The sequence below is a fragment of the Oncorhynchus clarkii genome, chromosome 31, assembly GCF_045791955.1.
Source record: "Oncorhynchus clarkii lewisi isolate Uvic-CL-2024 chromosome 31, UVic_Ocla_1.0, whole genome shotgun sequence".
Lineage (NCBI taxonomy): Eukaryota > Metazoa > Chordata > Actinopteri > Salmoniformes > Salmonidae > Oncorhynchus > Oncorhynchus clarkii.
The window spans coordinates 15,863,004-15,879,005 of NC_092177.1; the positions used below are offsets into that span (position 1 = coordinate 15,863,004).

Genomic DNA, 16,002 nt, shown 5'->3' on the forward strand with positions numbered 1-16,002 from the left:
TTATGAGTTTTATATATATACACAGTGTAACTGTGTTTTTCAGTCCACACACTGTATCAATATTGTCAACCAAATGTTTCGATTATTTTTGTTTGCGAAAGTGCCCTAGAAAATCTTGCAGGCTGAGCTTGGGAATCAGTCCATTGCATTATTGAATAGACACGCTAGCTAGCTAACGTTTGCCAATTATACTGTTATCATAGGTTTGTCAATGGTCTGTTTTATCTTATATTTATTCACGGCAGTGCATACATTTTCCTTAAAGCTGAAATCCGCAGAGGGGTATATTACAAAGGAAGATCAATGCCTTAGCCAGCTAACTTGCCTTCTGTTCTGGTCAAGGTGTGTCTTTGCGCTAAATCCTGACTACTCAAATGACGTTGCAAGAGAGAGGAAGTGGAAAGTAACAACCGCTAAAGATAAACATAGGAACAACGTGTGATGGCCCAAATGCCCATAAATGGAATGTATTGTAATCTATAATAGTGCATATGAGCCATATACATGTTTCTGACATTTTGCCACTCGCTATCAGGATGTCATCCAATTGCAGTGTGACCACGTTACAGCTGGACTCAGTGAGACAGGCAGAATGCCACCCTGTTCACCTACTACCCTGCAGAGGTGTCCCAGTTCTTTACAGCCACCATCAAAGACTGAAAACATGGTACGTTGAGGCAGCAGTAGCTGCATTCATGCATTCTGTACATAAGCCGTTGTGGAAAACCAACACTCTGATGTCGGCATCGTCATGGCAATGACCTGGCCGGATCTGGCAAAAGTGGTGAGTGTGCAAAACAATAATTTGTTTTAAGAGGACCATTAGCATGCGTTACCATATGTAGCCCCTGTGGAATAACACATGATTCATCTTTGACAGATACACATGCCAGTGGATGACTGACATGGAAGAGGCATAAGCAAAGATCAATGCCTTCTCTACCCTCATTTTCCTGCTGCAGCCCGAAGACTGCCTCAACACATTGGTTGTGTTCAGTAGCCATTGCTTTGCTTGTGAAAATAGGAATAATGGCCAGACAATGGGTAGAATACTCCTTACAGTGTTGTAATGGAGAGTGTCTATCTTTTACAGATCCATGGGGTGAATTGTGCTTACTGTTTCTTGTGACCTCTGTAGCAATTGTACCATGTTCTTTTTGTTGTATATTTCTGTCACCAATTCTACTCATATTATAGGCCATTGTAATTGTGTTGAAGTCATTTATTGAACAATACTCCAATGGAAGGAAATATCTAAATATGTTGGACTGAAGAACTGTCCATGTTCTATTCACAGCAATGAAGTAGTAATGATACTCATCCAATCGTGAAAGTTGGCAACAATGGAGATTTCTATATAGAAGTATCAGACAATTATGCTATTAGTGTTGACAAAAACTGTACCCTTGACAACTGCCGATTTCTATCTAGAATATATTATAACATACAGGTAACTGCCAAAATAAAGGAAACATAAAGCATCTTAATAGGGCGTTGGACCTCCACGAGCCAGAACATCTTCAATGCACCTTGGCATAGATTCTACAAGTGTCTGGAACTCTAGTGGAGGGATGCGACACCATTCTTCCACAAGAAATTCCATCTGGTATTTTGTTGATGGTGGTGGAAAACGCTGTCTCAGGCACCGCTCCAGAATCTCCCATAACTGTTCAGTTGGGTTGATATCTGGTGACTGAGACGGCCATGGCATATGGTTCACATCTCATCAAACCATTCAGTAACCACTCCAGCCTGTGGATGGGGGCATGGCCATGGTAGCCAAAATAATGGCCTGCCCAGCATTTTTATACATGACCATAAGCATGATGGGATGTTATTGTTTAATTAACTCAGGAACTACACCTGTGTGGAAGCCCCTGCTTTTAATATGCTTTGTCTCTCATTTACTTATGTTTCTATATTTTGGCAGTTACCTGTAGTACAATACACAAATTATTTTGGCACTGAGGTCATAGTAAGACATCTGGTACAGATACATGTGTAAAAGACAGAAGTCTTGAAAGTCCCATTTAAAATAGCTAAAACACCACTGGCCCCTGTCCCTCAGGAATGCAGACCCAGCTAGTTGACCAAGTGCCAGGTCTGCTCATTCCCGGGCATGTGCATGTCTGGCTTGCACCACCTGTCTCACCACTAGGTCTGAAAAGACCATCCTGGTGGAGGGCAACATCTGGGCGACACGCTCTAAATCCTCCCTCAACCTGCGCACTAGGTCTGGGCACTAGGTCTGAAAAGACCATCCTGGTGGAGGGCAACATCTGGGCGACACACTCTAAATCCTCCCTCAACCTGTGCACTAGGTCTGGGCACTAGGTCTGAAAAGACCATCCTGGTGGAGGGCAACATCTGGGCGACACGCTCTAAATCCTCCCTCAACCTGCGCACTAGGTCTGGGCACTAGGTCTGAAAAGACCATCCTGGTGGAGGGCAACATCTGGGCGACACGCTCTAAATCCTCCCTCAACCTGCGCACTAGGTCTGGGCACTAGATCTGAAAAGACCATCCTGGTGGAGGGCAACATCTGGGCGACACGCTCTAAATCCTCCCTCAACCTGCGCACTAGGTCTGAAAAGACCATCCTGGTGGAGGGCAACACGCTCTAAATCCTCCCTCAACCTGCACACTAGGTCTGGGCACTAGGTCTGGGCCTCTGGGATTTTTCAGACCATTTGGAAAGTAATTTTGAATGTATCCCAGATCGGACATGCAAGACCAGGATGTCTGGTGTTGGAAGGGGGAAGGCATAAATAATGTTTCATTCTCTTTAGTATGGAGAAGTATACAGCTAGCTGTTTGGAGGATGGCCCTCCTCAGTGTCTCCCTTACTGCGTTTGGCTGGCAGGCTGGAGTCATGAGCCTTCCTAATGTGGCGGTACAGGTCACCTGACTGCGTGTAGCTACGGTAACAGTAGCGGCACTCGTAGGGGCGCTCGCGCGTGTGCACAATGGCGTGTCGCCTCAGGGTGTACGCGCACGAGAACGTCTTCCCACAGACGCTGCACGTGGGGACGTCCTCAACGTAGTTCCCCATGGAATCCTGGAAGTAGGCGGGCTGGTCAGAATGTTGGCTCACAGAGGGGAAGAGGGAGGAGGGGAAAGGGGGAGCGTCAGAGGAGGTGGTGCCGGGTCCGGAGGGAGAGAGGGGGAAGGAGAGAGGCTCAGAGGGGTGGGAGTGGGTCATCTGGAGTAAGGCATGGTGGGGGTGAAAAGGGAGGAAGTGGGGGTTATTCAGTTCATCTCTGTGGCTATCATCATCAAAGTCATTCCTGTCCTCTACCTCCATCATCATCCCTCGTTCTCTCCCCTCTATTCCTCTCCTCATCACCACTCCTTCCATCTCCTCAAACTCCTCATCTGAGATCACTATGGCCTCCACCTTTACCTTCACCCCATCCTCCTGCTCCACTTCTCCTCTCCCTGCCAGGGGCTCCTCCACTCCCACAGTCCCCATGTTAGAGTGTTCACTAACCTCCCTGCTCTCCCTCTCTGACCCCCCATGCTGCAGCCCTTCAGGCCTGGACAGAGTCGAGGTTTGGCCCTGATGGGTTACAAGGTTCAGGTTGGGAGGTGAGGTGAGGTGTAGTGACAGTGAATGCTGTATTCTAATCTGAGGGTGTGTGTTGATACTGAGACCATGCTGCTGGCATTGCATGCCTGGTGTGATGACTGTGCTCTTGTTGTCAGAGACAGGGTTATGGCTGTCATGTTCTGGACTGGAGGAGCTGCTGTGGTCAGACTGGGTCAGTATCCCCACCATGGAGCTGGAGCCATCAGTCTGGGTCACAGGTACCACTGGTGATGCCGCTGATGAAGAGGGCTGGCGCTGGTGGCTACTGTGACTGTATGACTCTGTGGAGCTGCAGGGGCTGCAGAGGGCCGAGCCTCCCTGACCCTCTCCCTGACTCAGACCCCCCAGTCGGAGAGAGGGACCGGAGGAGAGGGTAACCAGCTCACCCACATGAGTGAGAGCGTGGTCCATGCCAGGCTGGGTGGTGTCGGCCATGTCCGGACTCAGAGGAGCGTGCGCCGGAACCTCCACTCTCCTCTCTGACCTTGTAGAAGAGCCCAACTGGCTTCTCTGCAACGCCATTGATGCAGACTGAGACACTGACATCGCCACCGCTTTGGCAGCTCCTGTTGCCATGCCAACCCCGGGTCCACTACCGCCCACTGCTGCCACTCCACTCTCCTCCGGGCGCGTGCTGTCTGCCTCAGCCGGTGGTGGTCGGTGCTGTAGCCGTCTCTTACACACCCGGACCACCTCGTTCATGTGGAGGAAGCTCGCCGCCGCCAGCACGTCCTCTGCTGGGGGAGGGGTCTCCAACCTCAGCACGCCTTCGTACATGAAGTCTAACAACAGACCGAACGCCGCTGCTGTCACGATATCCCCGTCCAGCGTGACTGAGCTGGCCCCGCCAGCACCAGCGGACCCAGGGGGATCGGAGTAGAACATGTGGAAGAATGGAGAGCAGGAGGCCAGGACAGCCCGGTGGGCCAGGAAACGGGAGGAACCCACGAGGACGGTGCAGTCGCACAGGAACCTACGCTGACGCTGAGAACGCAGACCTGACAGAAGCTGCAGGGAGTGTTGGGGGAACTCCATGTCTGTGGAGAGAGAGAAAGGGGAGGGAGAGGGGGACATAGGAAGGAGAGAAGGAAGAGAGAGAGGAGAATGAGTTACAAGGGAGTCTGATGGATAGGATGACATGTAAGAAACAAAGAACCAGTGAAGCACCTACTGAAGTGTTACAGTGTGCTCCCTCACACTGGCAATCAATATACTTCAGAGAACTTTGATTGGACTCGCCACCCTTGTCTAAACATCAGACTTGCCATGGTTACTCCATGGATTATCAGTCTGACTGAAGTCGCCCTAGAAAAGATGCAGTAGTCTCTACAGGCCAATAAAATGAAATGTACACTTACTCTACCGGTTGTACATGCTGTTGGTCCTTTTGGCGGTAAGAGGTGGAGGCAGGGTATCCACAAGAAAGGGTTGTTTACCCAATTTTTTGCGACACCGGTAGGTTGTCAATTGTATTTTCAATCTCTTCATGTATGGGAGGTGATGCACAATATGTCAACAATAGCAGAATGTAACCGAACATAGTCGACCAAAGCACGTGTCCTTGCAATCAGCTGTGTGGTTCGGTTAGGCTCAGCCATAATCACTATTCAAAATAAAAACCGGAAATACCAAACATATACAGAACGTTGAGCCTAACGTTACATGTTAGAGACGAGTGTATAAGTATTAAACTCTTGGATTCTAAAAAAGGCTATCGCTTCCGACCTTAGTCGTCAGGCATTGGTTGTATGCTTGGTGAAGGCAAGAAACCCCTCATGCTTCTCTTCCCAACAAGCGCTGCAGGCAAGACATAACGATCAGTCATTTTCGATAGCTACACATCAAGCACGGTTGTTCATAACTAGAAAACATTACAGGTTCTTAGTAGCGAGTAAGTGCGCGATAAACATGAGTGATTCATGTATTTGAATGTTTACAGCTGTTTTGATGCTAGCTGGCCCAATGTTAGCCAGCTAACTGTTAGCTTGCTGACACTGAATTATGAAAATATTAGCCCGTACATCTCTAAATAAACATGTTTCATATCACTTCATAAAGGCTTTATAGGGACATGTACCAAAATGTAGTTAGAAACATGATTGTTATATTTCACTCAATCATTGGCCAGTTGCTACAATATATTCTTACCTGCTAAAGACGTAGCCTCTATCCTGGCTTTATTGACACAAAACAAAGAGATAAAGTAACTTACTGCCACCTACTGGTTGGAGTCTGAACAAAGTGGAAGTGGAATGTGCCTGCTTGTTTACATTTCGTTCTGTTTTTACCATATATGTAAATGTTTATTTTGCCAGTGAGTTGTACGACCACAGTTGTTGATTGTGCTTACTTGCGAACATTCAACATTGCGCTTTGAATGTGCGAACATATCTTTAGTACGCATGGCAATTGGCATGTTTAGTAGGCATGTCGGGCACTATACCATTTGAATCATTGTGGTAGCTTGCCTTGCTGTGTAGCCTACTGTAATGACAGTTGAGAGAGATCCATTCCACGTTAAACCGACAGAAATAACTGTACATGGACCGTGGAGGAAGAGGACGTGGAGGAAGGGGGAGGCGAGGTAATCGTGTAGAGGTAAGAGGAGAGAGACAGATATTAGTCCCGTTTGGGCTGTACCCTATTTCTATATATTGCATTATTCCTTCTCCAATTATATTATAGCTAGTAGCAGGGTACTGGAAAGCATCTGGAGATATTGTTTTCCCTACAGGTTATAGAAAGAGCAGAAGCTCTGAGTCAGACCCCTGGCCTAACTACAGGTTATGGAAAATGAGCTGTTTTAGTTTTTCTCCAGTAGGTTCCCTGAAGGAGAACTTCTATGTCAAATATAATAAAACAACAACACTATAGTAAATAGGTCTACTATAGCAGGGGTGTCAAACATACGGGCCAAAACTGTGTAGAAATGACAATGAACTTGATTTCCGGCGCCGACAGAGATGGCCGCCTCGCTTCGCGTTCCTAGGAAACTATGCAGTATTTTGTTCTTTAAACAAGGCCACTTTTATATGTTTACATACCCTACATTACTCATCTCATATGTATATACTGTTATCGATACCATCTACTGCATCTTGCCTATGCCGTTCTGTACCATCACTCATTCATATATCTTTATGTACATATTCTTTATCCCTTTACACTTGTGTGTATAAGGTAGTAGTTCTGGAATTGTTAGGTTAGATTACTCGTTGGTTATTACTGCATTCTCGGAACTAGAAGCACAAGCATTTCGCTACACTCGCATTAACATCTGCTAATCATGTGTATGTGACCAATAAAATTTTATTTGATTTGAACTTATATTGATTGATACAGTTTCTTGACTGTCCAGCTCGCTAATAATCACTGAGCACAGTCAATGGACATATATTGATACAGTTTCTTGACTGTCCAGCTCGCTAAGGCACATTGAAATTTCAAAAACTATGGATATATTTGATTTGAATGAGTTCGACACCCCTTTACTACAGTAATGTACGCGTAAATACTACAGTATACTACAATCCTCAAAAACACTACAGTCATCACTATAGTATATACTAAAGTTTTATTTTACTGGAGTATTTATACAGTAATTGCTACAGTATACACTACAGTATTGTTGGACTAAAGTCTGCAAAAACACTACAGTGAATACTATAGTATTTACCATACTATACTGTAGTATTTTTTGTACGTGGGTCACAACCTGTGTGCATGTGTTGCTTTTCAGGACAAGGATGTCCGCCTCTCCAAGTCTTTGTCCTTTGCCCTGCGCCATGGAGCCAATCAAATGGGACTTCACATGAATCCTGGTATAAAAGCAGTTTATTTGGCTGCATTTTGTCTATCTTATAATAGTTACCACTATACCAGCATTTCATATTGCTGCATAAATAACATGACGTGTAATCTACAATCTGTACTCCTCATTTAGGTCTGAATAATAATGCTGTCCCTCATTGTCCCTAGATGGCTTCCTATTTGTGGAGGACCTACTGGCACATGCACAGTTCCACACCTTCTCATTGGAGGATGTGGAGAGAGTTGTGGCCACCAATGACAAGCAGCGATTCAAGCTCCGCCCTCACCCTGAGGACGGACGGCTGCAGATCCGAGCCAATCAGGGACACTCTGTGCAGGTAGGAAAAATATCTAGGGCACCCTATTTCTAATATAGTGCATTTATTTTGGCCAGAGCTCAGCCCACTTAGGGTCAAGACTTGTGCACTATAGAGAATAGGGTGCCATTTCTGACGCATCCCTAATTGGAGCATGACGGGGTCATAAACAATGGCTAAACAGTGCCAGGTCTAGTGTCAGTAGTAAGGGTCTGCTGTGTGTCTGTCTGTCTGGGCAGGTGTGTGATCTGGACCTGAAGGCTGTACAGCCTGGTTCTCCTGATTGTCCCAGGGAGGGAATCCATGGCTCCTATCTCCGCCTCTGGCCCTCCATCCGCTCCGAGGGCCTCAGCCGCATGAACAGAACACACATACACCTGGCCCTGGGCCTACCGGGGGAGGACGGGGTCATCAGCGGTAAGGGAGATGGGGGAAAAAGCACTGTGAAAGTATTTTGGCTGAAATACTCCTGGATCATAGCCTACTCCTGGATTTAAAAGCATGTTCAATAAAGGATTTCTGGGTCTGGGTAACTTCTCATAGAGCCTGTCATAGATGGGCTTCGTTTTGATGTCTGTATCTTTTTGCTTCAGGCATGAGGAGAGACTGTGACTTGGCCATATTCATTGACGTCCCCAAAGCATTGTCTGGTAAGCTCAACCGAGGTCATTTACAGTAGCAGAGTGCTGCCATTGTAGTGCTCTCATGTCTAAATGCATGAGTATATTCCTTTGTGTGTTTTTGTTTCTTCTGCAGAGGGTATCCAGTTCTTCTGGTCGGAGAACGGTGTATTGCTGACACCTGGGGACACTGAGGGGAAACTACTTCCCCGATACTTCAGCCGTGCCCTAAAACTAATACCCACACGTGAGTACCTCACACACGACACACACTCATGAAGAGAATGATGTTAGATGGGAGGGATGGATAGAGAGGGAAGTGAATATTGACAAATTATAGAAATCTTCTGTTTCAGAGAGTATTCTGCCACTGGAGTAGGTGAAGAGGGTCATCTGTGCTTTGGAGGTAAAGACTTGGCTGAATTTGTCACCAGACGGCTGTTGATTTCCAGTTCTGTCTAGATTGTTTCCATGGTAACCAATACTGTTCGGGACCAGAACCCTGAAGACTCTGGGTGAATAAGACTGAGACTGAAAACACCCTCAACAACAACTCAACAACAGCTCTAATACCATACAGGACACAGTACAGGCACAGAGACTGACTGGTATTCCTGATAATATTGTCACATGACAAAGATACAGAGGATGCTATCAGATGGGAACCAGCAGGCACAAGCTGTGGGTTTGCCAACGGACAGTCTCAACTGCTCCACAGAGACACACACACTGCCTGCGGCTTCATGTGCCGTCAGTCACATTTCAGGAAACTCTGCCACCATACTCTTAAGGACACAACCATCAAGCCAAATGCCTCATCTGGAAATTAAAACACCTGTCACTGTTTTATATATGTCAATAAACATATTTAATTCTGGATTTCAGAATTGACAATTCTTTACATTGTTAATCATTTTCTATTAGACTATATTCATGGGCAACTCTTCCTTGATTTATTGAACAAGCAACTGCATGTCTTTTAGGATCCCAGGGTGGACTGGTTGTCATTTCTCTTCAAGGCTGCTGCAGGCGCACCCTTAAACACTCAAACTGTCCACTGGTGTATCTGATGTATAGATTGCTCCTTGGGATATAGCTGCTGTATATTACTGGGAGGGGTGGGGGTTGAGGGTGTCACAGAGCTTCGTGGCCCCCTGTCAGCTTGTGGAAGAGCTCTTCGTTGAGCGTGTCACTCTGGTCACGGCTGCGTGTTGACATGAAGATGTAGCCTCCAATGAACTCATGGACGATCTTACAGTCAGCCGTCACACAACTGAACGCCATGTTCACGTTCCCATCAAACTCTATCGCCACCTGAGAGTTCGTAACACACACACACACACACACCCAGAAAATATGAGAAAATGCTAAATGCCCATAAAAAAGGGTAACAGAGACAGTGTTCAGTGTGTATTTGGTGATGTAGATTACTAAAGAAGATTATGTGCAGAAAAATGTGAACATTTTAATTGATTGTTTGATTGACGAGTCAGGTCACCTGTCGTATGTCCCAGTTGACGTTCCACTGCCTCATGTTGTTGTAGCGCCATGTCTTGACCACGTCTCCCACCCCCAAGTCGATACGGATCAGACGGTTGGGGGCGATGCCTAGCACCTCGTCCTTCCTGCTGCCCTTGAACCTAAATGGGTCAGAGACCAGCCACTAGACGCAACTTCACCACAATAATTTATCATTTGACCAGCCCTTAGCCTCTCACTAATCTTTGGTGATAGACTTTACATAAATGTAAATTGAGGTATCTGCCTAGCTAGTGCACGCAATATTTGGTTCTAGATACCGAGACTAGCCTCGCTGTGAAACATGTAATACACTGGGTTGCCAGATCCTCCTTACCTCACCACCACGAAGGAAATTCCAAAGTCTGGCAGGGCCTGCCAGATCTGGAGGAAGCGGAGGAGGGCGTCAGTCAGGGAGAGCTGAGCCACGTTCTGATATGCCTCCAGGATACGAGGGGTCAACTGGGCATGGCCAGAGAGAGAGAGGGTCAAGGTTATATTATGTGGGGTTAGAGGGAGGTATAATGGTCTTTCAAGTGGTGACTCAACTGAGTTGTACTGTGTTTGATATACAGGTACCTGCCAAAATAAAGGAAACACTTGTAAATTAAGGTTCTGGCGGCTCTCATGGTGTGGGTTGAATTTTCTTGGCAAGGTAAACACCAATAAAACTATGTAAGCCATATGCCATGGCCGTTTCAGTCACAAGATCTTAACCCAATTAAACATGGGAGAATCTGGTGGGGCGCCTGAGACAATATTTTCCACCATCAACAAAACACATACTAATGGGATTTCTTATGGAAGAATGGTGTCACATCCCTCCAATAGAGTTCCAGACACTTGTAGAATCTATGCCAAGGTGCATTGAAGCTGTTCTGGCCAAACGCCCCATTAGGACACTTTATGTTTCCTTTATTTTGTCAACTTGTGTATCATGATGTAGTTCATCAGGGTTTATCATTGGTACACACATGATGAAGATGTTCATCACTACGTGTTACCTGTTTGACCTTGTACTTCTTGCTGTAGCGTGGAGAGACCAGGCTGTGTGTGTTGATGCTCATGCTGTCATCGGTGTGTGTGTTGGGGTTGGTCTGCTGCATAGCCAGGAAGGAGAGGATGCTCTGGACCTCGCTCTGGAACAACCTGTCTGCCAGACTCTTCCCTTTAGAGGCCAGACGACAGGCTGCCATCCACCTGGAATACTGCTCCTCCTGGAGAGAGAGAGCGAGCGAGCGAAAGATAAACAGAGCGACGTATACTTCAATCATGGGCAAGATCTTAGACCTTATCGTGGATCTTAGATTGTAAGAAATGTACTACTCATGTATCTGGCAGTGTATGTGTGTGTAACCCACATTTTCACAGCGCAGGTAGACCTCGTTCATGCCCTCTGGAGCTGGAATCAGAAGTTTGATGCAGAACTTCTGTCCAGCGACGTTCACATCGGGAGCAGCCTCACAGCCTGAAAAAGATGAAAGGTAATTTTACTGTTTGTATAAGCAGGTGAAAGAGACAAAATACATTGGATTTAAGGGAGAATCTCAATTGCATTTCCTTGATTCCTTCTCCGACCTTCTCATCCAATGGGTTTTGAGAACGAGGATGCAAGAAATCAAGGAAATGCAATTGAGATTCTCCCTCAGTGTCTGCTTCATACCTTTCAGGTTGATCTGTTGAATGGGTTCTCCCAGGCTCTCCTCTTTGCTCTTATAGTAGGAGATGGAGGCATCCTTAAACTTGAACCAGTACTGCTTGTATCCCTTCAGAGTCAACCTCTTGGGCCTGATACAGAAGTACACTTATTACTGTTATTATGCTTCAGATGCTGTGTGTGTGGGTGTGGGTATGCTGATTGTGCGTGTTTGTGTGTGTAATTTGGTGTGTTCCATTATAAATATAGAGTAGGTAATTGAGGAATCAGAATTGTTTTCACATAAATGTTGGCTCTTACCGGAATATCTTCAAATAATCATTCAGCTCTGGGGCAGTCAGGTTCTCCTGTGTTGAAGACAAAGTAACATGCTAATGATTCCATGTCTGACTTTTCAAATTGGCATGGGAAATCATTCTGGCATCTTGTTCCCCTGTGTGGATAAAATCTTATGTCATTCTACTGAGGCTACTTTATTTATCTAAAGTCAAATACATAACTGAAATACATATTCACAAACACATATATTTTGACTTCACAATGCAATATGTTGTGGGACATGTTTCTGTCAGGTGGAATAAAGAGTCATAATGTTCTGACTAGCATGTCTTGGGGGCTGCTCTCTGCCCCATCCAGCTTGACCTCCAGACCCTGTAGGGCTGAGTCCAGGTCATCCATGGCTGGACTGGAGGTCATCGTCTGGGGCTCCGACAGGGACAGCTTGTTGATGTGGTACTGGGGGGACAACACAGGCCAGTTATACGTCAGTACATGATTGTGGTGATGTTACAGTACATTACAGCCTTATTCTAAAATGTAATTAATTGTTTTTTCCTCATCAAGCTACACACAATACCCCATAATGACAAAGCAAAAACACGTTTTTAGAAATGTTTGCAAATTTCCACATAAAATACAGGGACACCTGCATTTGGGGAGTTTCTCCCATTCCTCTCTGCAGATCCTCTCAAGCTCTGTCAAGTTGGATGGGGGCGTTGCTGTACAGCTATTTTCAGGTCTCTTCAGAGATGTTCGATCGGGTTCAAGTCTGGGCTCTGGCTGGGCCACTCAAGGACATTCAGATGCAACTCCTGCATTGTCTTGGCTGTGTGCTTAGGGTTGTTGACATGTTGGAAGGTTAACCTTCGCCCCAGTCTGAGGTCCTGAGCGCTCTGGAGCAGGTTTTCATCAAGGATCTCTCTGTATTTTGTTCTGTTAATCTTTGCCTCAATCCTGACTAGTCTCCCAGTCCCTGCTGCTGAAAAACATCCCCACAGCATGATGCTGCCACCACCATGCTTCACCGTAGGGATGGTGTCAGGTTTCCTCCAGACGTGACGCTTGGTATTCATGCCAAAGAGTTCCATCTTGGTTTCATCAGACCAGAGAATCTTGTTTCTCAAGGTCTGAGAGTCTTTAGGTGCCTTTTTGGCAAACTCCAAGCAGGCTGTTATGTGCCTTTTACTGAGGAGTAGCTTCAGTCTGGACACTCTACCGTAAAGGCCTGATTGGTGGAGTGCTGCAGAGATGGTTGTCCTTCTGGAAGGTTCTCCCGTCTCCACAGAGGAACTCTAGAGCTCTGTCAGAGTAGCCATCGGGTTCCTGTTCACCTCCCTGACGAAGGCCCTTCTCCTCCGATTGCTCTGTTTGGCTGGGCGGCCAGCTCTAGGTAGAGTCTTGGTGGTTCCAAACTTATTCCATTTAAGAATGATGGAGGCCATTGTGTTCTTGGCGATCTTCAATGCTGCAGCCATTTTTTGGTGCCCTTCCCCAGGTCTGTGCCTCAACACAATCCTGTCTCAAAGCTCTACGGACAATTCCTTCAACCTCTTGGCTTGGTCTTTGCAATCAGTTGAGTTTACCACAGGTGGACTCCAATCAAGTTGTAGAAACATCTCAAGGATGATCAATGGAAACTGGATGCAGCTGAGCTCAATTTCGAGTCTCATAGAGAAGTGTTTGAATACTTATGGAAATAAAGAATTTCTGTTTTTTATTTTTTATAAATTCACAAAAATATCGAAAAACCTGGTTTTGCTTTGTCATTTTGGGATATTGTGTGTTGAATGATGAAGATTTTTATTTATTTAATCAATTTTAGAATAAGACTGTAACGTAACAAAATGTGGAAAAAGTCAAGGGGTCTGAATACTTTCCAAAAGCCCTGTTTATCTGATTTACTGTACAATGACAGTATCTCATTTTGACAGTTGATGCTCTCTTTTGGGGATTCAGGATTGTTGGGCTTCAGGTACTAGCATGAAGACACATGTCTAGGAAGTATCCATCCTGTGTACCTGTATAGCTCCAAACAGCAGCATCTCCTCCTCAGTACAGTCTATGTCCTCCAGTAGGATGGCCCAGCGAGCCTGCTCATACATCTGGGTCAGGCGCACCACATCATACTGAGAGGGAGGGAGGGAGGGGGAGAGGTGAGGGGCATAGAGAAAAGTGAGGAGGCAGAGAAAGAGGGAGAGAAAGGGGAGAGAGAAGAAAGAGTGAGAAAAAGAAACAAGAGGTCAGACGAGAAGACAGAAGCGAGGCAGTGAAACCCAGATAGTCAGATTCGAGAGTAGAGTTCACACTTCTATTTTAGAGGCTATTTCCAATCCAACTTTCACTTTTCATTCTCTATATCACTCACTGACACACGCACCTTGGGCTCCAGGTCATGGAAGCAGTAGTATTTGAAGCGCAGCCAGAGCCTGTCATTCTCCTGAACTCCCTGCTGCATCAGTGAACGAGAAGAGTCCAGCCACCTGAGAGATAGGAGAAATTAGTTAGAACGAAAGGCGACTACAGAGAGAAGTGGAGATAGAGACAGAGAAAACATGTGTGTGTGTGTATGTCTGTGTCTGTATGTCTACCTGCTGTGGATGTGGGCCTTGTCTACCACACTGGCGGGACGGTACAGCTTAGCGATGGCCTCTGGGGCAGGAGCAGGCTGGGAGACTGACAGCATCTTGTACACCTTCTCAGTCTGAAGGGAGTCAGCGAAATGGGCAGGCATTCCATTATACAAGCAGGGGCGGGACACTGGGTAGGAAGGGAAACAGGCCAGGGTCAATATTGGCTACAATAACAAATATATCTAGACCCTACTACTATTACGACTGCTACTACAACTGCTGCTACTATTACTACTACTACACTTACTACTACTACTACAGCTACTACTACTGCTACAACTACTGCTACTGCTGCTAGCACTACTACTGCTACTTCTGTTACTACTGCTACTACCAATACTACTGCTACCAATACTACGACTACTACGGCTACTTCTACTACTGCTGCTGATACTACTGCTAAAACTACAACTGCTACTACTACTGCTACTATTACTGCTACTTCTGCTACTACTGCTACTACCAATACTACTGCTACCAAAAGCACTACTACTACTTTTAAGACTACCACTGCTACTTCTAGTTATGCTACTACTGTTACTACTGCTGCTGCTTCTAATACTACTACTACCACCACAACTATTGCTGCTACTACTACTACTACTGCTGCTACTGCTGCTACTACTGCTACTACATCTAATACCACTACTACGGCTACTTCTACTACTACTGCTGCTGATACTACTACTACTACTGCTACTACTGCTAAAACAACAACTACTACTACTACTACTGCTGCTATTACTATTGCTTCTACCACTGCTACTGCTACTACTACTACTGCTGCTAATGCTACTACTACTACTACTGCTACTCGTACTATTACTATTGATGCTTCTACCACTGCTACTACAACTACTACTACTACTACTGCTACTTATGCTACTACTGCTACTACTACTACTACTGCTACTCTTACTAGTACTATTACTATTGATGCTTCTACCACTGCTACTACAACTACTACTACTACTACTACTGCTACTTATGCTACTACTGCTACTACCAATACTACTGCTACCAACAGTACTACTACTACTTTTATGACTACCACTGCTACTACTAGTTATGCTACTCCTATGCTACTCCTACTACTGCTGCTGCTACTACTACTACCACTACTACTGCTGATGCTACTACTACTCCTACTGCTACTATTACTACTACTGCTACTACCGCTACTACTACTACTACTAGGGCTACTACTACTGCTACTATTACTACTACTACTACTACTACTGCTACTACTACTGCTACTACTACTGCTAAAACTACTACTGCTAATACTACTTCTGCTGTTACTACTGCTACTACTACTACTACTACTACTATGGCTACTACTACAGCTACTACTACTGCTTAAACTACTACTATTACTGCTACTTCTGCTACTACTGCTACTACCAATACTACTGCTACCAACAGCACTACTACTACTTTTAAGACTACCACTGCTACTTCTAGTTATGCTACTACTGTTACTACTGCTGCTGCTACTACTACTACCAACACAACTATTGCTGCTACTACTACTGCTGCTACTACTGCTACTACTACATCTAATACCATTACTGCTGCTGA

At 45.6% G+C, this 16,002-nt stretch overlaps 3 protein-coding genes across 6 annotated transcripts in view; 1 reads left to right on the top strand and 2 right to left on the bottom strand.

Annotated features, from left to right (window-relative positions):
* Positions 1–1,207: 1,207 nt before the first annotated feature.
* LOC139390421 (zinc finger and BTB domain-containing protein 3-like) lies at positions 1,208–5,760 on the bottom strand. Of its 2 annotated transcripts, none has more exons than XM_071137536.1 (2): positions 5,739–5,760; positions 1,208–4,627 (listed from the first exon to the last, which is right to left on the bottom strand). In XM_071137536.1, the coding sequence occupies exon 2, from the start codon at positions 4,623–4,625 to the stop codon at positions 2,808–2,810; it is 1,818 nt and encodes a 605-aa protein (XP_070993637.1). In that variant the 5' UTR covers positions 4,626–4,627; positions 5,739–5,760; the 3' UTR covers positions 1,208–2,807. The 2 variants fall into 2 exon arrangements, with proteins under 2 accessions (XP_070993637.1, XP_070993638.1); XM_071137537.1 differs by lacking the exon at positions 5,739–5,760 and adding an exon at positions 4,949–5,569 and having other exon boundaries at positions 2,576–4,627.
* Positions 5,761–5,817: 57 nt separating this feature from the next.
* On the top strand, positions 5,818–9,216 carry LOC139390423 (tRNA phosphotransferase 1). Of its 2 annotated transcripts, XM_071137541.1 has the most exons (8): positions 5,851–5,904; positions 6,120–6,188; positions 7,330–7,411; positions 7,569–7,738; positions 7,957–8,134; positions 8,311–8,367; positions 8,474–8,584; positions 8,694–8,946. In XM_071137541.1, the coding sequence occupies exons 2-8, from the start codon at positions 6,132–6,134 to the stop codon at positions 8,714–8,716; spliced, it is 678 nt and encodes a 225-aa protein (XP_070993642.1). In that variant the 5' UTR covers positions 5,851–5,904; positions 6,120–6,131; the 3' UTR covers positions 8,717–8,946. The 2 variants fall into 2 exon arrangements, with proteins under 2 accessions (XP_070993641.1, XP_070993642.1); XM_071137540.1 differs by having other exon boundaries at positions 5,818–6,188; positions 8,694–9,216.
* LOC139390422 (fermitin family homolog 3-like) overlaps positions 9,179–16,002 on the bottom strand; it is a 15,628-nt gene continuing 8,804 nt past the window's right edge. For both annotated transcript variants that reach the window (XM_071137539.1, XM_071137538.1), the window contains exons 5-15: positions 14,380–14,548; positions 14,169–14,271; positions 13,810–13,917; positions 12,113–12,247; positions 11,813–11,859; positions 11,519–11,643; positions 11,217–11,323; positions 10,860–11,072; positions 10,193–10,317; positions 9,836–9,977; positions 9,179–9,651 (exon numbers count right to left, since the gene is read on the bottom strand). In XM_071137539.1, the coding sequence (XP_070993640.1) occupies positions 9,472–9,651; positions 9,836–9,977; positions 10,193–10,317; positions 10,860–11,072; positions 11,217–11,323; positions 11,519–11,643; positions 11,813–11,859; positions 12,113–12,247; positions 13,810–13,917; positions 14,169–14,271; positions 14,380–14,548 (1,454 nt within the window). In that variant the 3' untranslated portion in view covers positions 9,179–9,471. The remainder of the gene's footprint in view (positions 9,652–9,835; positions 9,978–10,192; positions 10,318–10,859; positions 11,073–11,216; positions 11,324–11,518; positions 11,644–11,812; positions 11,860–12,112; positions 12,248–13,809; positions 13,918–14,168; positions 14,272–14,379; positions 14,549–16,002) is intronic.